General features: G+C 34.9%; 1 protein-coding gene across 1 annotated transcript in view; it reads left to right on the top strand.

Annotated features, from left to right (window-relative positions):
- Positions 1-25,099, top strand: part of USH2A (usherin) — a 773,469-nt gene that overhangs the window by 84,806 nt on the left and 663,564 nt on the right. The window contains exons 4-8 of the mRNA XM_007466317.1: positions 3,293-3,356; positions 6,583-6,877; positions 7,847-8,031; positions 8,501-8,722; positions 9,844-9,937. Of these exons, the coding sequence (XP_007466379.1) occupies positions 3,293-3,356; positions 6,583-6,877; positions 7,847-8,031; positions 8,501-8,722; positions 9,844-9,937 (860 nt within the window). The remainder of the gene's footprint in view (positions 1-3,292; positions 3,357-6,582; positions 6,878-7,846; positions 8,032-8,500; positions 8,723-9,843; positions 9,938-25,099) is intronic.

Below are 25,099 nucleotides of genomic sequence, written 5' to 3'. Positions count from 1 at the left end.
CAGATGACAATCACATTTAGGGCTGATGAGATGATAGGTTTATAGGTTTATAAACTACAGGGAAATTTGACTTGGGGAAGATATTCTGGATAGAGATCATAAGTTGGGTCAGTGAATAGGCTGGCCAAAATATTAACTGACAAGTCCTATAATGTATATAGAGATAACTATGATTATTATTGTTATTCACTTGTAATTGGCAAAATATATATTGGTCTGTAAGAATTTGAAAGGACTGTGATACAGACATAAAAGTTTTCTAAACTATAGACCAATTACTATAAGGAGATTTGAAACAAGAAAAAAAAAAAAAAAAAAAAAAAAAAAAAAAAAAAAAAAGTCAACCAAAAAGCCCAGGACCAGATGACTTCACTGGTGAATTCTACAAAGCATTCAAAGAAGATGTAATACCTAGTCTTCTCAAATTCTTCTTTGATGAACATGGAGGAAAAAAATCCTGAACAAAATATTAGCAAACTGAATCCAACAAGACATTAAAAGGATCATATACCATGATCAAGTGGGATTTATTCCAAGGATGTAAGGATGGTTCAATATCCACAAATCAATTGAGGTGATAAATCACATCAGTAAAATGAAGGATAAAAGTCATATGATCATCTCAATAGATGTAGAAAAATAATTCGACAAAATTCAACATTAATTTATGACAAAAACTCTCAGCAAAGTGGGTATACAGGGAGTATATCTCAGCATAATAAAGACCATGTATGACAACCCCACAGCTAACAATGGTGAAAAATATGAAGACTTTTCCTGTAAGATCAGGAATAAGGCAAGGATGCCCTCTCACCACTTCTATTCAACATTGTATTGGAATTCCTATCCACAGCAATTAGCAAGAAATAAGAAACAAAAGGAATCCAAATCAGAAAGAAAGAAGGAAAACTGTTCCTATTTGCAAATGACATGATATAGAAAACCCTAAAGACTCCCCCCAAAACCTGTTAGAACTAATAAGTAAGGTAAGTTGCAAGATATAAAATCAATATACAAAAATTTGTTGCATTTCTATGCACAAATAATGAACCATGAGAAAGAGAAATTAAGAAAACAATCATATTTACAGTTGCATTGAAAAAAGGAATAGGGACTTCCTTGGTGGTGCAGTGGATAAGAATCCACCTGCCAATGCAGGGGACATGGGTTCGACCCCTGGTCCAGGAAGATCCCACATGGTGCAGAGCACCTGGGCCCGTGCGCCACAACTACTGAGCCCATGTACCACAACTACTGAAGCTTGCACACCTGGAGCCCGTGCTCTGCAACAAGAGAAGCCACTGCAATGAAAAGCCTATGCACCACAATGAAGAGTAGCCCCTGCTCACCACAATTAGAGAAAGCCCGTGCACAGCAATGAAGACCCAATGCAGCCATAAATAAACAAACAATTTTTTTAACAGGAATAAATTTAACCAAGGATGTGAAAGACCTGTACACTGAGAACTATAGGACACTGCTGAATGAAATTGAAGATACAAATAAATGGAAAGATATTTCTTTTTCATAGATTGGAAGAACTGATAATCCTAAAATGTCCATATTATCCAAAACAACCTATAAGTTCAATGCAATTCCTTTCAAAACTCCAAGGGCATATTTCATAGAACTAGGCCAAATAATTCTAAAAGTTGTAGGAAACCACAGAGATCCTGAATTGCCAAAATAATCTTGAGAAAGAAGAACAAAGCTGGAAGTACCATTCTCCCTGATTTCAAACTCTACACAAAGCTATGTTAATCAAAACTGTATGGTGTTGGCACAAAAACAAATACACAGATCAATGGGACAGAACTGAGAGCACAAGAATAAACCCACATGTATGTGGACAATTAATCTTTAACAAAGGAGAAAGAACATACAAGAGAAAGGACAGTCGCTTTCCAGTTGGCAGAATTGGACATGTAAAATGATGAAACTAGATGACTGTCTTATTGCCATACACAAAATTAACTCAAAATGGATTAAAGACACCATAATACTCCTAGAAAAAACATAAGCAGTAACCTCGCTGACATCCAATTTAGCAATGTTTTTGTGGGTCTGACTCCAAAGTCAAGGGAAACAAAAGCAAAAATAAACAAATGGGGCTACATCAAATTAAAAAGCTTATGCACAGTGAAGGAAACCATCACCAAAACGAAAAGGCAGCCTACTGAATGGGAGAAGATATTTGCAAATGATATATCTGATAAGGGGTTAATATCCAAAATATATAAAGAACTCATACAACAACAGAAGAATGAACAACCCAATTAAAAAGTAGGTAGTGGGTATGAATAGACATTTTCCCAAAGCCATACAGATGGCCAACAGGCACACATGAAATGATGTTCAACATCACTACTTATTAGGGAGATGCAAAACAAAACTGTAATGAGATATCACCTCATACATGTTAGAATGGCTATTATCAAAAGGCTAAGAAATAACAACTGTGGAGAGGAGGTGGAGAAAAGGGAACCTTTTTTCTGGGTTGGTGAGATTGTAAATTGGTGCAACCACTATGGAAATCAGTATGGAGATTCCTCAAAAAATTAAGACCAGAACTACCATATGACCCAGCTGTTCCACTTCTAAGTATTATTTGAAGATAATGAAAACACTAATTTGAAAAGATGTGTGTGCCCCTATGTTCTCTGTAACATTATTTCCAATAACCAAGATATGGAAACGACCTGTGTACCTGTTTCCATCAATTGATGAATGGATAAAGAAGATGTGTGGTGTGTGTGTGACATTCTTTTTATTAGTCTACATATTCAAGAGATGCCTATACACACACACACACACACACATATATATATATAATGGAATACTACTCAGCCATAAAAAAGAATGAAATCCATCCTTGTGGCAACAAGGATGAGCCTTGAAGGTATTATGCTAAGTGAAATAAGTTAGAAGGAGAAAGACAAATACTGTATAATTTCACTCATATGTGGAATCTAAAAAAACCAAAACAAATGCACAAATAAAAACAAACAAACCCATCAATACAGAGAACAGTTTAGTGGTTACCAGAGGGGAAGGTGGTTAGGAGTGGGTGAAACTGATGAAGTGTGTCAACTCATATGGTGATGGATGGTAATTAGACTTGTGGTTGTGACCACTTTGTACTGTATACAGATGGTGAATTATAATGCTGTATACCTGAAACTAATATAATTAAAAAGTTTCATAGCTTTAAAAGAATTTCACTTGAACATTTGTCAACCGTTGCTTGGTAAACTGAGACCTCTCATATTATATACATATATGTATTTTGCAGGTTTAGAGCAATTCGTTGGAAGAATGCAAGATTTTCGATTATACCAAGTGGCGCTTACAAACAGGTAAGCAGATCGTAAAACTTTATACCTGAAGTGTAAGGATAAATGGTGAATTCATTAAAGTAAGAGTATCATGAAGATTACAGCACTTTCCATCTTTACAGTATTTGGGAAACATCATCTAATTGATGTTTACAGTGTTTGCTGTGGCTTAGTCTATGGTTGTTACTCGCTAGTGCTACTCTATTGGGTGACTCCTCATAATTAAAATTGATCAAATTCTGTACAAAGGATTTCTTCTAAGAAAACTAGACTTCTGAACAAGTTGTATTATAGAATTTGGGATACATTTGTTTAAATGTTCTGTATAAAGCTGTTTCTGATACTTAAGAAACTGCTGTACTTCACTCTGTATGATAATCTCTAGGTCCATCCACATCTCTACAAATGACCTTTTTATGGCTGAGTAATATTCCATTGTATATATGTACCACATCTTTATCCATTCATCTGCTGATGGGCATTTAGGTTGCTTCCATGACCTGGCTATTGTAAATAGTGCTGCAGTGAACATTGGGGTGCATGTGTCTTTTTGAATTATGGTTTTCTCTGGGTATATGCCCAGTAGTGGGATGGCTGGGTCATATGGTAATTCTATTTTTAGTTTTTTAAGGAACTGCCATACTGTTCTCCATAGTGGCTGTATCAATTTACATTCTTACCAGCAGTGCTAGAGGGTTCCCTTTTCTCCACACCCTCTCCAGCATTTGTTGTTTGTAGATTTTCTGATGATGCCCATTCTAACTGGTGTGAGGTGATACCTCATTGTAGTTTTGATTTGCATTTCTCTAATAATTAGTGATGTTGAGCAGCTTTTCATGTGCTTCCTGGCCATCTGTATGTCTTCTTTGGAGAAATGTCTATTTAGGTCTTCTGCCCATTTTTTTATTGGGTTGTTTGTTTCTTTTAATATTGAGCTGCATGGGCTGTTTATATATTTTGGAGGTGGATCCTTTGTCCATTGATTCACTTGCAAATATTTTCTTCCATTCTGCAGGTTGTCTTTTCGTTTTGTTTATGGTTTCCTTTGCTGTGCAAAAGCTTTTAAGTTTCATACAGAATGAAGTAGGTCAGAAGGAGAAAAACAAATATCATATATTAATGCATATATTTGGAATCTAGAAAAATGGTACAGATGAACTGGTTTGCAAGGCAGAAATAGAGACACAGATGTAGAGAACAAACATATGGACCCCAAGCGGGGAAAACGGGGTGGAAGGGTGGTGGTGGTGGGATGAACTGGGATATTGAGATTGACATATATACACTAATATGTATAAAATAGATAACTAATAAGAACCTGCTGTATAAAAATAAATAAATAAAATAAAATTCAAATTACAGAAAGAAACTTCGATATCTGCCTTTTAAAATTGCTTTGCTGAATTTGTAAGTGCTAGAGAATGTAGAACAATGGAAATGATTATTTTGATATATGGAAAGATCTCAAGAGACTGGGCTCTTAGGCTTGGAGACAAGAAGAGCGAGTAATTTGAAGTATTGTCATATATTTCTATTTCCAGTGAACAAATAATTATGTGGACTTGGACTATAGTTAATGAAGTATTTCCTCATCTTGCGAATAGGTGGGAAATCTTTCTTAGGCATTTTTCAAGACTTGTGGGCTTCCATTCTGTTCAGAAAGTTCAAGTGAAATTCTGCCTGAGACATCCTCTGAAGTTTGTTTCCCAAGTTATGATTTGATGATATAATAGTAAATTGTTGTATGGATGAGTTGCTCTTATTCAATTCAAAAAGAAGAATGTTTATTCCTATTTCTTTAAGGGAAATGTAGATTAGTATGGTGAATTTCCAAATGACAGGACTAGCTCTTGTAAACTTGAAAAGCATTGCTCTTGTGGTGCTGCAGTGGTCAGTGGTATGTCCAATAGCAATATACACATTTTTTTTATTAGTCTGTATTATCTAGAGATGCCTAAATATAGGATGCTGTACCACTGAAACACAGTCTTGGGGAGATTTACTGCCGCTAGCCTCACCATCTTTTAAATCACCTTTGTCTGAAATTCTGATCAGCAGCATTGCAAATAAAGATTTCCCTGAGATAAAGGTCTCACTGGATGGTCACTTTTGGCCCCATGCAACATGTGATATCAATTGAAAACTATGAATGAGATTTAAAGAAGAAGGCGTGCCTTTATGCGATTTAGTGAATGAAAAAGCTTCCTACCTCCTCCATTGCCTAGTCTCTCTACTTAGACCTGGGTTACTGGTGTTGGCCTATCTGAAATGTCTGGAAAGGTGCTATGTGGAAGAATGCCTATAAATAGAATGATTGATTCTGCTCTAGATCAGTATATTGCCCTTAATGGAAAAATTAAATATATCTGCCTGAAACTGGCATTCTTCTTTGACTGTTGGCAGTGGCCGTATGATCTGAAGCCATTGAAGGATCTTAGGGTGCCAAAATCTGTACTGATGAGTCACAGGAAACCATTGACAAATGGTCTTGGCCTCAGTCCCTTTGCCTAAAACAGCAGCAGATAAAATGATACTTATTCTCTTACTTCTTTCCCATGGATAAATGAGAGACCCTATCTATAACTCATTATTGTCAGTACATTATTGTTCGCTCTCAGTGGTAAGTCAGCTTAACAACCTAAGTTAATGTTGCCTTTCTTTTTATTACAAGTAGGCCCAGTAAAATACTATATCTTAATAAATATCTTGATAATCAGTCAAGGAGTTGTTCATGCTTCTTGATGTACACAGTTAACACTTAAGAAAGTACTGTTTTTACACAGAGAATAGACTTGTGGTTGCCAAGCGGGGTGGGGGAGGGATGGAGTGGGAGTTTGGGGTTAGCAGATGCAAACTAGTATGTTTAGAATAGATAAACAACAAGGTCCTGCTGTATAGCACAGGGAACTATATTCAATATCCTGTGATAAACCATAATGGAAAAGAATGTAAAAAAGAAAGTATGTACATGTATAACTGAATCACTTTGCTGTACGGCAGAAATTAACACAACATTGTAATCAACTACATTTAAAAAAATGTACTGATGTTTTTGATATCCATTTTCTGAGAATGAGTATGTTTCTTTGGCCAGGAATGACTTTGATTTTATGTTCTACTTAGAAAATTACTAAAGCTGAATGACTGCAAATCAAAACAAAACAGTGATAGACATTGGTAACACCTCTTATAAGATCTGTCACTATTGAGCTATTGGTCCTTACCGTCTGCTTCTTGACTCCCACAGAGAGATTCAGGAAGTTTTCTCTGGAGATCTGCCCAGATTGCATACCCAGTCACATTGCCGTTGCCCTGGCAGCCACCCTCGGGTTCCTCGTTTGGAACAGCGGTACTGTGTTCCTAATGATGCAGAAGACACAACCAATAATAGGGTGTTACGGCTGAATCCTGAAGCCCATCCTCTTTCTTTTGTCAATGATAACAGTATTGGTACTTCGTGGCTTTCCCATGTGTTTACAAACATGACCCAGCTCAATCAAGGAGTGACTATTTCAATAGATTTGGAAAATGGACAGTATCAGGTAATTCGAAACAGTGGGATGTGTGTCAGTTTCCTGTGGTGGCTTCAACAAATGACCACAGATTGAATGGCTTTACACAACAGAAATGTCTTATAGTTCTGAGTATCAGTAGTATGAAAGCAAGGTGTTGACAGGGCCATGCTCCCTCTAAAGACCCTGGGGAAGAATACTTCTTTGCCTTTTCCGGGTTCTGGTGGCTCCTGGCATTACTTGGTTCATGGCAGCATGACTCCAATCTCTGCTTCCTTTTTCCATGGCCTTCTTCCTTGTTGCTGGGCATATATGTCGATTCTTTCTCTTTCTTCTCTCATGAGGACCATCCTACATCCAGGATTATCTCCCCTTGAGACCCTTAACTTAATTACATCTGCAGAGATCCTGTTTTCAAATAAGGTCCCATTCACAAGTACCAAGAGTTAGTACTTGAACACATGTATTTGGGGACACAATTCAGCTATAAAGTGAAAACTGAATTAGGCAATTGACCATTACCTTACTAAAGTAGTGTGTTATCATGTATGAAATAAAAATATTTCAAAGAAGGTATGTAGGACCTAATATTTTTGAGAAAAATTAGAGATTTGTGTCAAAATTATATGAAATATTGAAACATCTTTTCAATATTAAGTAGCACAAATTAATAAAAACTGAGGTCCTTATTTTAAATTACTACTTAAGAAGAAATATATAACAATTATTTCATATAAGTAATGTTCTTTTCTCATCTTTAGAACAAACGATATTAATTTCCACCTTAATTTATAAAATTCTTGAGAAAAGGGACATATATCCAATTATAGAATGTGTGGCCTTTACTATATGGCTATGAAGTTTCTGGATATCTAATAAATATTTGGTAATTATCATTATAAGGAAGTAAGCTATTATATTTGAATCTAACAATTCCATGATTTATATTGCTGGGTCAAACTTAAAACTTCAGTGACAATAATTAACACCCATTTTCAGGTGTTTTACATCATCATTCAGTTCTCTAGTCCACAACCAACAGCAATAAGGATTCAGAGGAAGAAAGACGACAGCCTAGACTGGGAGGATTGGCAGTATTTTGCTAGAAATTGCAGCACTTTCGGAATGAAAAACAATGGAGAATTGGAAAATTCTGATTCTGTCAGCTGTCTTCAGCTTCCCAAGTATGAATATTTTTAAATGATTGTCTTTGAATGTATTTAGGAGTTAATTTTAAGAGACAAATGAGCAGTAGTAACCTACGTGTAAGCTAACCAGGTTGGTAGAGACTTCCTTCTACCACCAACTTTCTTAAGGCAGATTTTTCTAGGACTCCCCCTTAAATTGAGTTTTAAACAGTGTTTAAAATTCTTGTAAAACTTTAGAGTATCTCTTGCTTACAGTCTCACTTGTGCTTTAAAATTGATTTTCAGATTGTCTACCAAGTTATCTATATTAATAGGATTTTTATTGTGTCCTCAAGGAAATGTTTTACTATATTTTTCTGTAATGCTCTTATATTGTTTGTATATGAAATATATGGAATATGTTTGTTCTCCCAGCATGAAGAATTTAAGTTATTATTAATATTGTGCTGTGGTTTTTGTTTTGTCAAAAATATGAATATCTTATGATTTCAAATTTCATCAACAGTTTTACTCCATATTCCCGTGGTAATGTCACCTTTAGCATCCTAACACCTGGACCAAATCATCGTCCTGGATACAATAATTTCTATAATACTCCAGCTCTTCAAGAGTTTGTAAAGGCCACACAAGTACGACTTCATTTCCATGGGCAGTACCATACAACTGAGACTTCTGTCAGCCCCAGACACAGATACTACGGGGTCAATGAAATCACCATCACTGGAAGGTAGTGTTCATTGCCAAGGTTTCGAGTGTGCTTTTCATTACGAATATTGTTTCTAATTAGACTTTTGTCATACTTATTTTAAAATGTATTAACTAACATTTTAGAGCAAGCCAGATTCTAATCTTCATGTACTGAATTGGTTTCATACTCTTAAGATTTTGTGGGGAGATTTGCATGCGAGTCTTTGCTGTACATAATATCACATTGTTAAAAAATCAATTTTCAAAAGCTGTTTGGTTTAGAAGTTATGATACTATGAATCCAACTTAGAAAATATTTACCAAATATTTTGCTTGGTTTGTTCTGGAATATAATTTTCAAGTATTCTTGAAATCAAAGAGCAGGAGCTAGATTTAGAGTTGCAACTGTAGTACCAGCTAGTTTATAAGTGCTGGGCTTGGTCTCCCTGAGTCCACAATTCAGTTTTATGAGGAATATCTGTTTTCCTTTAAAGGAAAAATCTCATATACTCTAAGTAATTTATAGATATCTGATCTAATTGAGAACAAATTTAAACAAATGAATAGCTGGAGAGCTAGGAGGCAGCATACTTCTTAGTATGGAAATTGTGCATATATAAACAATATTTAAAATTGGTTTGTGCTAGAAGAATGATATATCTTGTGAATAAAGAACATCTTTCAAAACAGATCAGAATATCAACATGTAAGTGTTATTTGTTAAGTCATAGCACAATGAAAAAATAATGCTATTAAATTTTCACCATCTAATTTTGGGGAAAAAATTGGAATTTGTTAACTTTATTTTCTAGTTTATTCTGAACTGTATAATCTTAACTGTGTTTTCAGTAGTTTCAGTAAATGCCTTTTCTTGGCAGGTTTGTCACATGGTTAATATAGGTGTGAACAACCCAAGATGGGCTTGAAAATTACCTTCATGGTCAATGTGGTTTGGATATTAATGATGATCCTTCCCTTACTTAATTTAAAGCTGTTATGAATATACACATGATTAAAGAGAAACTAATTTTTGTGTTGATTAACACATTTGTCTCCCTTATTGGATTCACATAGTGGAGGTTATATATATATATGTGTCTTTAAATATATTCATGATTGAGCTGGTGTTTCTCAGGAGTTGTCTGACGCTCATGTTCACAGGTGTCAGTGCTGTGGTCATGCTGATAACTGTGACACGAAAAGCCAGCCCTATAGATGCCTCTGCTCTCGGGAAAGTTTCACTGAAGGACTTCATGTGAGTTCTCTGTTTATGCATGGAAATCTCAAAAAAGAGGGGTTGGGATGTTGAATATATATTTCTTAAACTTGATTTGGTCTAATTTCTGGGTATGAATAAAAGTAAATTGATATGAACTTAAAATATTAATTATTTCAGAAAACTTTTTCATAGATAAAAATTAAAGCCATCAATAAATTTGAAAATTTCACTTAAAAATACTCATTTAAAAATACTCTAAATTTCATTTAAAAATACTCTGAAAGTTTCATTAAAAAATAATTTTTCATTAAAAACATATTAGAAATATTTTTCTAATACTTAGAAAAATATTTCTAAGCAGAGAAATAACAACTAATACTAAACCCAGAGATTTTCTTTTTCCTTTCTTTTTTTCATCAGCATTATCATGTTTATCATATTTTATAAAACAATTTTTAAGGTATCTGAATAGATGGCACTAAAAAAAAAAGGGTCACATTACTACACCTAAAGGGTAAATTTGTGCAAAGGTACAGAGGGAGATCTTTATGTACTTGCATCAATCAAGTTTAATTCATTACTGATATCAGGAATTCTAAGTAGTTAATTTGAAAATCTACAGTAAAATTACTTAGAAATTACATTATTTTAGCTTGTCTATGATCATCAGGGTAAGTTTCATAGTTGAAGTGGAAATTTAGCTACATCATTAGGAATAAGAGGTAAATGAAAACAATTTGAGAGAGATTTGTTAGAAATATTCAGCATAAACATCAGTAACAGCTCATATGAAAGAGGGTTACAGCAGCAGTAACAATCATACCAAAAATAAAAGTTAAGAGTATGGAGTCTTCAGTAAATGGTGTTTGAAGCAATTGGCTGCCAATTTGTAAGAAAATAAAGTTCGAGGCCTACCTCATGGCATGTACAAAAATCTAGGCGCTTAAAGAATTAAGTGTAAAAATAACTTTAAATTTATTAAAATAACGATTAGAACAGTATTTCTAAATCTCAGGTGGGGGGGTCTATATAAGTGTAGCATATGAAATACACAAAAAACAAGCATATCAGGAGTCATGAAAAAATACTGACATATTTTTTCATATAAATATTTAAAATACCTTGTAGTGTGAGGACTAAAATAACTATAGTGTAATGATAAGGGATGGCGCTGATAGAAAATATCTACATCACATTAACGGATAAAAGATTTGAGAGCCCTCTAAAAAGGCAAAATACACTGTTCTTCAACTACTGCTTACACTTCTGACACCAGATGCATGGGGTTTTTCTACACAAAGCAATTCACTTCTCTGTGGACGCCAACTGGGTGTCCTACAGTTTAATTCAATTCTGACACTAACTGGAAGTAACACAGACCCCATGGGTTTAGAGGTCAGTCCCACAAGAGAGCTCTCACTTTAGATGCCAGCTGCAAGTAGTGGGTCCCCAGGTTAACTACAACTTCGGTCTGACTTAGCTGCAAATTGGGAGTTCCCCAACCCCCTTTTTGGTTTGATAATTTACTAGAATGGCTCACAAAGCTCCAGTAAATACTTTACTTATTAGATGACCATTTATTATAAAAGGATGCAACTCACGAACAGCCCAGATGGAAGGGATGCATAGGGAAGGTAAGGAGGAAGGGGCACAGAGCTTCCGTGTCCTCTCTGACCATGCCACCCTCCCAGCACCTCAGTGTGTTTATCAATCTGTGGGCTCTCTGAACCTCTTCAGCCAGAGTTCTTATGGAAGCTTCATTATGCATGATTGATTAAATCATTGGCCATTGGTGATTGAACTTGATCTCTAGGCCCTCTCCCTCCCTGGAGATCCAGAGATGGGGCTGAAAGTTCCAACCCTCTAACCCTGGCAACCAGCCCCTCTCCTTAGGGTGTTTCCAAAAATCACCTCATTAAAATAAACTCAGGTGGGGTTGAAAGGGACTTGTTAGGACTAAAAAAAGATGCTCTTTTACCTTTTTGTTCTGGAGCTATTTTAGGAACTGGGGACAGAAACCAAATATTATAACAAAATATGTCCCTATCATTCTTATCAGTTAGGAAATTACAAGAGTTTTAGGAGCTGTGTGCCAGAGCCCAAAAATATAATATATTTTATTATGTCACAAACCCTAATACACAAAGAACACTTTAAGAATAATGAGAAAAATCATAAATAATAATAATAAGCAAATATGTTAACAAGTAATTTACAAAGAAGAACTGACAGTTTTCAACAAACGTATGAAAGTTTACCCAACCTCAGTTTTAATTAGAGAACTGCAAATTATAATAAAATATTGTTTTTAACCTATCAAATTAGCAAAAAGTATCAAAACTGGTAACATTTAGGTTTGTGAGAATGTGAACTTTTTATATATCATTGACAGAACTACCAACTGGTACAAAAATTTTGGAGGATAATTTGGCCGTATGTATATTAAAGTAAAGTTGTAAATACAATGAGTTACACTGTGTAGTTGTCATTCTAAAAAGCAATTCTGCATTGACAAGAGTATGAAATGGTTGTATCTGTATCTTTGGTTACATAAATATGGGATTATATGTTAGTGTATTTTAGCTTTTAAAATAATAGCACTGTCTCTGGACTCCTGTATGACTTGTGAGCTTCCCTGCCTCCTAGATCTTTCCCTGACTTGTGTTTAGTCACTTCACTTCTCTGTAGTTTGTTTTAGAATTTCATGGAATATCTCGTTCTTTAAAAACCACCTGTAAAGGATTTGGCAAACTCCATTTCTGTCTTCTGAGATTCTTCATCTAATTTGTTTTTGACTACAACATGAGTGCATATAGTTCAATGGCGAGAATATTATCTAAAATGCAGGCTTCCTCTGGCACATTTAGGATGTAATGCTGATCTTCAGTTTCAACTCATGGTCTTTGATTTGGTTACAGCCACCTTTCTTTCTATGTGCTCAAACCAAAACTTTCATGTTCTAATTCAAAGGCCCCTTTCAACTTTTTCTCCAGATCATTGCTTTATACTGCTGATCTTTTTATTTATACATTTAGTCTTCCCCATTCGTTGATAATCCCTCTGAAAGAAGGAACCTTCTACATTTTTTGGATATCTAACACTGGAGGCTTTGACTTTGATTTGATTAGTATATCATGAAAACAAATCTTTTGAAAAAGCATTGATTTTAATGTTTCATTGTATGGCTTATCATGTTGTCGCAGAAAGGAAATTAATTGGATTAACTTGATTGACTCCCTCTTTATTCAGCCATAATTGTGTGTTTAAATTTTGGGGATTTTGACCTGTTCTTGATTTTAAAGTGACATTTATTCAGTTTTTCTTAGTGTCTTCTCCTTTTAATCCTTTAAGAGAGACACTTCTTTCCTGGCAGTCAGTGATTTCTTTCATTAACCTCACCCTTCCTCCCCAAACCTACTAATTACCTAACTAAAAAATGCTCCGGGATGAATTGAATAGGGCACTTTGATCTGAATCTGTCTCGTAAATGCAAGCTGAGGACTGGCTAATATATTCATTTGATATGTTGTTATCTGAGCTTCTCTTGCTTTATTTTGACTAGTTGGTTCCTTCTCCCCCACCCTCGCCCCCATCTCTCTGCCTCTCCATATGCCTCATTCCATTTTTTCCCTTTTCTCTCTCTTTAACTACTCACGGTTAAGTGATTGATACTTTATGATTCTTGTGTGATTTCATGCTTCCCCTTAAAAATAGAGCCATTGAATGTATCACGGCTTATGATTGGTTTCAGAAGTCAAGCTGGGATTTTCAGACTTGGTTTCAGGTGGTGACTGTTGGATTATGAACTAGTGAAATAATTAACTATAATTTAGGTTGAGAATATGTTTCAGTGCTTCTTTTTTCGACACTAAGTGCCTTTTGAAAACAGAAGTTTCAAAGTTGACTTTTCTGTTATTTTCCTCCTGTCACATTTTGATAATTCATGAATGTAGCCATAAATAAAAAAGCAACAAATATCATTCACTCACCAAAGCCTGGCAAATGCAGCTGAAGGGAAGAAATAAATAGACTGTTAAGTTGAATGATTTCTCAGTCTTATGATATTTTCAACGGTGTGTTGAAAATAAAAAATGATTTTATAATGCATTCATAGCATGAGCTTCTCTTTTGCTATCATTCTAGATATTTTAATACATAATGGGACTTAGGTATCTGAAAAAGTTGTCTTAAAATAATTTGAAAATATATTTATTCAAATGCTTTTCACGTTGTTCCACTTTTTAAATTAATAAGTTTTGGTATAAGCCATTCATATCCTGTTGGAACCAGTGTTCTTTTTAAAGATCTGGACATAATCCAAAAAGAATGTCTTCAATTTCACAGTATTATGCTAGCCATTAATAATATTACTCAGTAAACAGGGCTTTTGTGAATTATATTACAGCCATTTGGTAAACAGATGAAAACATAAGATTTGAGAATATGCCAGTTCTGGGCAATTGTCAGTCCTATGAGAAAGTGTTTTTAGCGGAAGTGAAAATGAATGAAGTCGGGGGAAAGGAATGGAATGGTGAATTCAGAAGCAAGTTCATATGTGTAGCCATTCTAGAGAATTTTCTGTGTGAAACATTCTTTAGTTGTTTATAAAGTTGATGTTAGGAGCTGGTGGTCCTCAGGTGGGAACAGTGTTTAAATAGTTTTTTCTTTAATTTCCAACAAAAGTTTTCATTTTTCTTTCTTTCTTTTTTTTTTGGTTACATCTCTGAGTTCTCTTAATTAGAAAGTAGTCCAATACTATGCCCACGTTCCCCATGGCAACAGTTGGCTAACTCAGGGTAGCAATTACCATCTTCAGAGCATTATCACTGTTCAGTTGCTGCTAAATTTACTACTGTCCTTAGCTTTATATCTAGGTGACCTCATTCATGTTAACTACCTGTCTTCAGACACTTTTAAACTTCTGAACCCTAAAAAACAAAACTCACTAATATTGAGACTTACACTAGTAGCCAGAACACATGATTAATTATTTTGGGTATAGCTGGATTGGCAGTCTATTTCATAGCTCCTATTTATTATGTGCATGCATAAAATTATAAAACTAACAAATAACCAAAAATAACTCAAGAAAATCTATTACCAAAAACACCACTGATTCTAGGATGAACTTAAAGGCACACTTACTTTTTCTTAAACGTTTTGTGAAACGTAAAGCATGTATCTTTGGGAGGCTCACTGACTCTCCTCAGTGCTGTTGGACTGGGAACTCTGACATATTTTGGTGTGGTATTGGCAATTTTAAGGCTTTGACTTTAATGTACTATGTATGCAATAAATAAGAATGGCATATTTCATTAATAGAGAATAATTTTTGCGTACTGTCACATTTCTTCCCTCCAAATGACTGAAGCAGTGAGTAATTAATTTACTGGTCCATTTTAGGATTAATCTATGGAAAAACAAATCCCAACAGACTGGATACTATTCAAAAACTTTTGAGCAGAGTTGAATGTTTTAAAGTAGATTTCAGGATTACATGGCATTGAACGTGCATGGATCATATGATTTGTTGATACTGTTTCAAAATGAGTTAATTTTATTTTATTTGGATAATTATTTTCACTTATGTATTTTTAACTTAAATAATTTTTTGAGATAATTGTAATTCATATACTAGTGTAAGAAATAATACAAAGAGATTTCTTGTCCCCTTTACCAAATATGACTCATGGGAACATCTTGCAGAACTACTGTTTTTCCTTTTTAAATCAACTTTCTTGAAGTATAATTTGCGTACAATAGAGTATACCCATTTAAAAATGTATAGTTTGGGGCTTCCCTGGTGACGCAGCAGTTGAGAGTTCGCCTGCCGATGCAGGGGACACGGGTTCGTGCCCCGGTCTGGGAAGATCCCACATGCCGCGGAGCGGCTGGGCCCGTGAGCCATGGCCGCGGAGCCTGTGCGTCCGGAGCCTGTGCTCCACAACGGGAGAGGCCACAACAGTGAGAGGCCCGCGTACCGCAAAAAAAAAAAAAAAAAAAAAAAAAAGTATAGTTTGATGAGTTTTGGCAAATGTATCCCCTCATGTAATAACCACCATGATCAAGATATAGAATGTTTTCCTCTCCCCACTCTTTTGTGTTCCTTCGTAGTCAGTGTCTCCTCCCAAACCTCAATCCTAGGAAACCACCAATCTGTTCATTGTCACTGTAGATTAATTTTGCCTGTTCTAAAATTTCATATCATGGAGTTATTTAGTAGGTGTTATTTTGGTACATAGGCTTTGTCGACCTAAAAAATGTACAACATGAGAGTTGTGAGTTAGTTTCATTTGAGGCCAAATGAGGACTGCAGCCCGGGAGACAGCATCCCAGAGAGCTCTGAGAAACTGCTCCAAAGAGGTAGGCAGGTAGGTCAGTATATATGTGATTTTGGTGAAGGGGGAGTACATGCAGTCGAGCACATATTGTTTTACAGAAGGTCTCTGCTAGTCACGAGGAGCAGACATCACCATGAAAGATTTTAGTGCTTTTCTAGATATGAGGAGATACAAGAATTGGGCTCATAAAATTGGCTCCTGAAAATATCTATCTGAAGACGTGTTCTACCCATTTTTCCCAGAGCACAGAGTGCCTCATTGCTGCTCTCCACCTGAACTCCTTTCAGGGGGGTGTTGAAAGTCAGCAGCTGAAGCAGCACATAATTTAATCCTTGTGGAGGTAGATGGCCGGTGCCCATGGCAAGTGCCAGTTTGTTGTTGACAGCTTCTACATCCCATCCCCACAACTCCTTTGTACTTTATAGATCATTTCCTAACTAGTCGTATTATTAACTTTATTGTAATAAAGTACCTCTGGTCCACCTGCTCAGGAAGTCCATTATAACTATCAAAAAATATGTATTAAGATCATGGCCGAATACAGCCTAGGAATTGGAAGCTTGTGTATGGAACTAACTAGTCTATGTCAACTAACATGGTGGCATAGCTACAACATAGGTCTGTCTTCTTTTCTCCTCCTGTCTGGCACTTTCTCTACCTGGTCTAAGAGTTCAAGTATTGATAGAATCTAGCTTTAAGAAAAGTGTTATCCGTTGAAACTTGCATCCTTAGAATTTTTCATTTTCTTTTAATAGCTGCATGCACCTTTCAAGGGCTCTGGGCCAAGAATGATGCGCTGACCACTGCCTCTGCCAAGCACTGGCACTTTGTTGGCTACTTAACTAGTCTTTCATCATCGTGTGACATCATTGTCTGCAGGGGTGGTCAAGCATTCACAGAGCAATTTATTGGGAACCATGAATACTTCCTTTATTCTGTGGCTCTGATTTGTGGCCCTTTTATAACATTAATCATGGATTTTATGAATTTTAACTAAAATCACACCATCAGTATGCATTTTTGTTAGTATTATAAATAGCAGAGCCAGCTTAAAGCATTTTATATAATAAACTTTCTTACCATTCAATAATTTGAATGGTGCCAGCATCACACTCTACATTGCTTTTTATGTAAATGAATATTTCCTGTTATTTGAGAGAGTGTATTCCTTTAGAGCACTGAAGTCCAGAAGTATGAGTCATCATGACTAACTTGTGTCATATTTTTATTACACATCAAGCTTTATAACTACTTATGTTTTCTTTTTGCTCACAGAAATTTTTTACTGTAAATGTATTTCATTTTATACGATAGTTTTGTAACACTAATGAATTAATTCATTTTCATGTAACTAGCATTCTGGCAGTTTGTATTATAGAATCTCCATTAGATGTACATTTAGTGAGTCAAGGTCAAGAATTTCATTTCCTATCTGACACGTGGATGATATTATTAATCTTTGAAAAACACTTATACTTGTTTCCCTGAGATAGGTATATACATAAGTGTCTTTAAAATGCAGGTTTAAAACGTGAAAAAGAGGTTAGGATCAAGGGGATAGATTGAGACAGCTTTATAGAAGAAGTAAATAGAGATGATGAACATATACAAATGAAGAAATATGATATTTAAGGGGATAAGGGTAAATAATTGTCCAAAGTTGAGGAATGGCATGATTCTTCTGAATCCTAAGTAGACTATGAAAAAAATACATAGGTAAGATATAATGAATCTGATGATCATCAAAGGCCAAGAGTGGATACTAAAAAGTAACCAGAGAAAAAGATAAATTATTTATAGATCTGAATTTATAAGAAACTGTGACATTGGATATCTCAATCCACAGTAGAAGCCAGAAGACAGTGGAATAGTGCAATACCTCTGAATTCCAAAGAGAAAGTAACCAACAAACCTAGAATTGTATTTGTAGCTAAACTATCAATTAACAACAAGGAAGAAAAAATACATTTTTGTCTAACAAAAATTTATCAACTTTACCACCAGTAGATTCACTAAAAGAATTTTTTTTTTTTTTTTTTTTTATACACAATGTATTTATTTATTTATTTATTTATGGCTGTGTTGGGTCTTCGTTTCTGTGCGAGGGCTTTCTCTAGTCGTGGCAAGTGGGGGTCACTCTTCATCGCGGTGCGCAGGCCTCTCACTATTGCGGCCTCTGTTGTTGCGGAGCACAGGCTCCAGACGCGCAGGCTCAGTAATTGTGGCTCACGGGCCCAGTTGCTCCATGGCATGTGGGATCTTCCCAGACCAGGGCTCGAACCTGTGTCCCCTGCATTGGCAGGCAGATTCTCAACCACTGCGCCACCAGGGAAGCCCACTAAAAGAATTTTTAAAGGCTATACTTCATAAAGAAATATAATGATTTCAGGAAAAAAAGGCCTGATATGCAAGAAGGAATTATAAGCAAGTGAACCAGTAAATATATATAAGCTGTATTAAATAATAATATTGTTTAATAGTGATATATTTAATAATAAATGTAAACTCTATTAATAATAGCATTATAGATGGTGGAGTGTATAAAATAACAAGATACTCCTAAAATGGACATTAAAATACAATTAAGGGAAAGGAAAATATTCGACTCCAGCCCCCTCTAGTCATCCTGCTGTGTCTAAGGGGTCAGACTGAGGGACTGTTGCATACTCATTAAAAGCCTGAGACCTAATTATAGGGCTATTGAACACTTCTCCACACCCCACACCTTAGACCACATCACTAAAGGCCTATTTTTATGGAGTTCCTTTAATCCAGTACATAATGTGCAGTTTTCAAAAAAAAAATTAAAAGGCATATTAAAAGACCAAAAGTACAGTTTAAAGAGACAGAGCAAACTTCAGATCCAGATTCAGATATAGTAGAAATGTTGGAATTATCAGATTGGGAAGTTAAAACAACTATAATTAATATGCTTCAGGTTCTAATGGGAAAATGATGTAATATACAAGAACAGATGGGTAATGTAAGCAGAAAGATGGAAATTCTAAAAAAAAAAAATGCTAGAGATCAAAAACACTGTAACAGGAATGAAGGATATCTTTGATGGATTCATTAGTAGACTGGACATGGCTGAAGAAATAATCTCTGAGCTTGAGGATATGTCAGTAGAAACTTCTAAAACTGAATAGCAAAGAGAAAAATTATGTTAAACAAAGAAGACTATCCAAGAACTGTGGGACAATTACAAAAGATATAATATATGCGTAATGGAAATACTAGAAAGAGAAGAAAGAAATGGAAAAGAAGAAGCAATAATGACTGAGAATTTCCCAAATGAATGTCAGACACCAAACCACTAATCCCAAAAGCCTGAGAACACCAAGCACAATAAATTCCAAAAATTTACACCCAGGTATATCATATTCAAACCACAGGAAATCAAAGATAAAGAAAAAAATCTGAAAAGAAACCAGAAAAAAAAAAAACACCTAACCTATAGAGGAATAAAGATAATTACTTTTGACGTCTCAGAAACCACGCACACAAGGAAAATTAAATATTTCAAGTGTTGAGAGATACAACCCACCAACCTAGAGTTCTGTAACTTGCAAAATTATCCTTCGAAGGTGAAGGAGAGCTGAAAACTTTCTCAGACAAAATTGAGGGAATTTGTTGTCAGTAGACTTGTTTGCAGGAAATTCTTCAGAGAGTTCTTCAGAGAACAAAGAAGTTCTTCAGAGAGAAGGAGAATGATATAGATCAGAAGCTTGGATCTACATAAAGAAAGGAAGTGACTTAGAGATGAAATAAGTGAAGATAAAACATTTGTTTTTCTTCTTTTAATTGATCTAAAAAATAACAATTTGTTCAAAATAATTGCACAATACGTTGGATTGGCCAAAAAGTTCGTTCGGATTTTTCAGTAAGATGGAAAACCTGAATGAACTTTTTGGCCAACTCCATACTTGATGATTACAGCTTATGTATTAGTGAATCAAGTGGCAACAGTGATACAAGGGACAGAAGAGAGGATCCAGGGGTGCTTTGTTTTGTTAAAGTACTTATTCTACCCATGAAGTGGTGTAGTGTTATTTGAAAGTGGACTTAGATTAGTTGCAAATTATTGTAAATTAGTTGGAAATGCATATTACAAGCTCTAGGGCATCCACTTTTTTAAAAAGTAAAAAAGAAAAAAAAAAGAAAAGGATAATTGATATGCTGAGAAAAGAGAGCAAATGGAATCACATCAAGTGCACAATTAAAACAACAAAAGGCAGAAAGAGTGGAAGACAAAAATAAAATCAAAGAATGAGGGCAATGAATAGAAAAGAGTAACAGATACAGTAGGCATTACTCCAAATATGTCAGTAATTACTTTAACATCAATGGCCTAAGCATCAATTAAAAGAGTTTGTCAGAGAGGATCAAAAACATGACACAACTATACGTTGTCTACAAGAAACCCACATTAAATATAAAGACACATATAGATTAAAAGTAAAGGAATGGGGAAAGATATATCATGTTAACACTAATCAAACGAACACTAGAGTAAATACTGAAATATTAATTTCAGACAGAGCCCAGTTAAGAGTAAGGAAAAATTTTAGTGATAAGATGGGGTATTACATAGTGGTGAAAGGGTCAAGTCTACAAGGAGACATAACAATCATTAATGTGCTTGTGCCTAACAACAGAGCATCAAAGTACACAAGGCAGAAACTGATAGAAGAGGAAGTACAAATAGATGAAGTCACTGTCATAGTTAGAGTCTTCAGCACCCCTCTCTCAGAAATGGGCAGATCCAGTAGGCAGAAAATCTGTAAGGGCATAGTTGAATTCAACAACACTTTCAATCAACTGGATATATAATTGAACACCTGTAGATTACTTTGTCCAACAATTGCAGAATATGCATTCTTCTCAAGCTCACTTGGAACATTCACTAGATTAACCACATTCTGGCCCATAAAACGCACCTGAACAAACTTAAAAGAAATCATACAATGTGTGCTCTCAGACCACTTGGTTCCAGCTGTGGGAGGATATTTTATAAGTGTGTATAGGAGTACATATTTTGGTGGATCAGACTAATAGGAATATCCAAAGGAAAACCTACCAAATGATGTGTATGGTGGAAACATTATTGAAAAATATTTAAAAGACCTAAATTATTGGAGAACCACACCGTGCTCATGTAGAGGAAGATTTAATATAAAAGATGTCAATTCTCCCCAATCATAATATAAATTCAGTTTAATTCTAATCAAAATATTACAACAGATTTTTTTTCTGTGACTTGACAAACTTATTCTAACATAAAGGTGATTAGAGGAGTGAAAACAGTGGAAATAAATTTGGGGAAGATAGTGGCAGGGTCTTGCCCTTCGCGATAATGTCTTATTATGAAGATAAATAACATTTTTCCCTTGGACTTTTGGGCACTTGAAGCACAAACTAACAAAGGAAGAAATTGGTAAATGTGGCTATGTTAAAATTAGAAACTTCTAATCATCAAAGACTACCTTTTTGAGAAAAGAAAGAAAAACTACAGACTAGCTGATGGTATTGGCAACACAATGCATATAACAAAGGGAACTTTTACATCATACAAACTAATCAAAAAACTTACCAAAATAACGAATGGGTAATTCACAGAAGAGGCCAGAAGTGGCAACTTAAATGGTCGATATACATATGAAAACATCTGAACCTTTACTGGTTATTGATAAAGTAACCAAAACTATGAGATAACGGTTTATACCCATGAGGTTGGTAAAGATGAAAAAATCTGAAAATTTCAGATGCTGACAAAGATGTGAATTACATACTGAGTACTGATACACCACTGATGTGAAGGTGCCACCACTGTGGAAAAACAATTTGCAAATATTTAAATGAAATACAGCAGCGGTTATGAATGAATATAGGTATTGTGTCAACATTAGACTTCTCAAACGATGGAGTGCTAAAAGCTTGTTTTAGAATAATACATACAGTATACCATTTATGTAAAATTAAAACCATGTAGAACAATACGATGTTACAAGTAATACAAAAATATAAAGTGTAAGTATCGAGAAATACTTGTGAATGAATATTACTAAATTCAGATGTTATCGGTAGGGTGGAATGTATATGGCATTTTATTTTATTTTCGTCAGGTGGTGAATAAGGAACACAATTATTTGCTGTTTTTATAAATTTTGCATGTCTTAAATATCTCAACATAATTTTCCTAAAACATCATAATTTGATTTATTAATCTATTAGGAACGTATTATCTATGTTAAGTATTCATCCTATCGGTAAAGACAGTGGAGGTGATGCTACTCTCTTCAGCATGGAATAACCATTACAAAATTAATGATTACTGTGTACCCTTATTGTTCTAATGTGAAGCTTCATCATTTGCTCTCTTCATTTAACAAATATTTATGAAATGCCTTCTATATGTAGAGCCTTATGCTAGAGTACAACCATAAAATCTTGATTATAGGTGCAAGTATTTGAAAATACTGACAGACTTTCATTTATGAAATTCAAAAAGATTCCCTGGAAGACACTAATTACTATAATAAATGGAGATGACTTTAATACAAACAAGTGATTCAGGGCTGACAATTTGTCAACAAATATCGTTGACATTTTAAATCTTAAAAGGAAAAATTAAATGCAGCTATACTAATAAAAGGATTCCTAATTTACTAATGTAGTACTCATGTCTAGCACTAGATAAAATTTGGAATGTAAGTTGGCTTTATATCCAAATAGTAACTCAAATGCATTTTTATGTCTACTCATTAAACTAAACGACAGAGATAATGGATTATGCTTCTTAATATATGAATCCATATTTTGTATTACATATATTATTTGGAACAGTTGCATGTAAAGAACATTTTCAATATAATCCATTTCTTTTTCATTAAGTTTCTTTTCAAAATATGCAGTTTATACTATACAAATATGTTCTTTACTCCAGGCCATATTTTCTGGCCTATAAACAGGGTTAAATTATTATATTACACAGTGGAATTGCTTTGGCTTGGCCACTACCCACAAACTTGAGCAAATCTTAAAGTCCTCCTTCTGGACTCTTGGGGGAACCTGTTGTATCTTCACATGTGTCTTTTTAGTGCACTGAACAAGTCACACAATAAAAAGAAAGGGGAAAAAAAAGAACAGAAAGCTCAAGGGAAAAAATCAAATATCAAACACCATCAGTATTCAAAGTTAATGAATAAAACTCTGGCGCCCATCATCCAGGTGCTTCTGCTTCATTCAACGACTAGCCATAGTTAGATGGTCTGTATTCACAAATCACATGGTAAAGAACCCTGTGCTTAAAAGTACATAGGCTATCAGTTATATTTATACAGAGACGATGTGTAGAACTGAATCAGTTGTCTGAATAATTCTGCCTACAGTCTGCTTTTGCAAGTGTAGATTTTGTTTCACACATTATTAATAATAATTTGTTTTATTGGATCATTTTCTAATCCTCCATTGCACAGTGCCTGGAGAGGTACAGACAAGGCATTGCACGAATCAGAAAGTTTCTAAAAGTAGCCACCACATATTAATAGTTGAATTGCCAGACAGGCTTTGTATATTAAGTATTCACAATCATTGTATTGCCACCAATGTCTGATCAGTATTGTCGAATAGTATTAGTAGTTATTTAATTGATGCTATTAATTTTAGCACCTAGAAAGCAGGTAAGTACAATTTTTCTGTGGGCACTTGAATTATATGAGAATTTCTAACTAGGGGAAAGATAATTACTGAGAGGAATATATCATTGAAGGATAAATACATGAACATTTCTGTCTTCTCAATGGTGAAGCATGGTAATTGTCTTCAATTTGCTAATTAAGATTACATAGTAATCCATAGGTAAAATTCTGCAGGTAAAATATTGCATTTACCTTTAAACCTTTTATGTTACTATTTAATTAAATACTGCACGTACTAAGGTACCATCCTGCAGCATGTTATAAATGTAAGCAGTCTATTAGGTCATTCCTCCATACATTCATGCATTTATCAAACATATATTGATCACTTATTGTGTGCAAAGCATTCAGCCATTTTCTGTCTAGATTCTCTCGAGAGTTGGAAGTTTTAATCTATGCTTCCACACCTACCCCACCCAATCTATCATGATGATAAAATAACAAGTTTGTGTAACAATACCTTTATGATTGGAACGTTAGAGATACTTAGAGAAACTTCTATTGGAAAAAATAGTTACATGAGTACACTGAAGTTTTTATGTTTATAAAGATAATTTATCTGGTAGACAAGAGAAATTACATGAAATGGCATCATTTGAATTACAACTACCATTACATTCAAAGGAAAGAGGAGGCTTGAATAGGGCCTGAGGACAATAATGATTATTAGAGATTTAAGACAAAATTTCCAACATACTGGTCTGGGCTTCTACTGATGAGAAAGGAGCAATTTACCGACCTTCCAAAGATCTCTAATTATTTAGGCCATTTGGGAATAGTGTAACAAATAACCTCTTTTAGCTCAGTAAGTAGTACTGTACTGACTGAAAAGTGAGCAGTTTATAATCTCTCACTTTGAAACAGATTGCCTTGTTTCCCTTCCCATAGAGGCAGGGGCTGCCTACATACCTCTGAATTTTCCAGCCAGGAGTGGGGTGACTCCTAGTTTGGGTTTCCTGGGCTCTGCCATCCCGTTTAGACACTGAACAGAAGGAGGTAAGAATGGACATCTAGCCATAGTGAATCCATTCAACACCTCCCTCCCTCAGAGGTCATTTTCTATCGCTGGAGACAGTCTAGCATGGTGATTAAGGAGCAAGGGCCATCTATCTACCTATGTATGTGTGTACATATGTATCCATCATTTGTGTATCTAA

This window comes from Lipotes vexillifer, unplaced genomic scaffold (genome assembly GCF_000442215.2).
Source record: "Lipotes vexillifer unplaced genomic scaffold, Lipotes_vexillifer_v1.1 scaffold139, whole genome shotgun sequence".
In the NCBI taxonomy this organism is placed as follows: Eukaryota; Metazoa; Chordata; class Mammalia; order Artiodactyla; family Lipotidae; genus Lipotes; species Lipotes vexillifer.
This window is presented reverse-complemented; position numbering and strand designations above follow the sequence as displayed.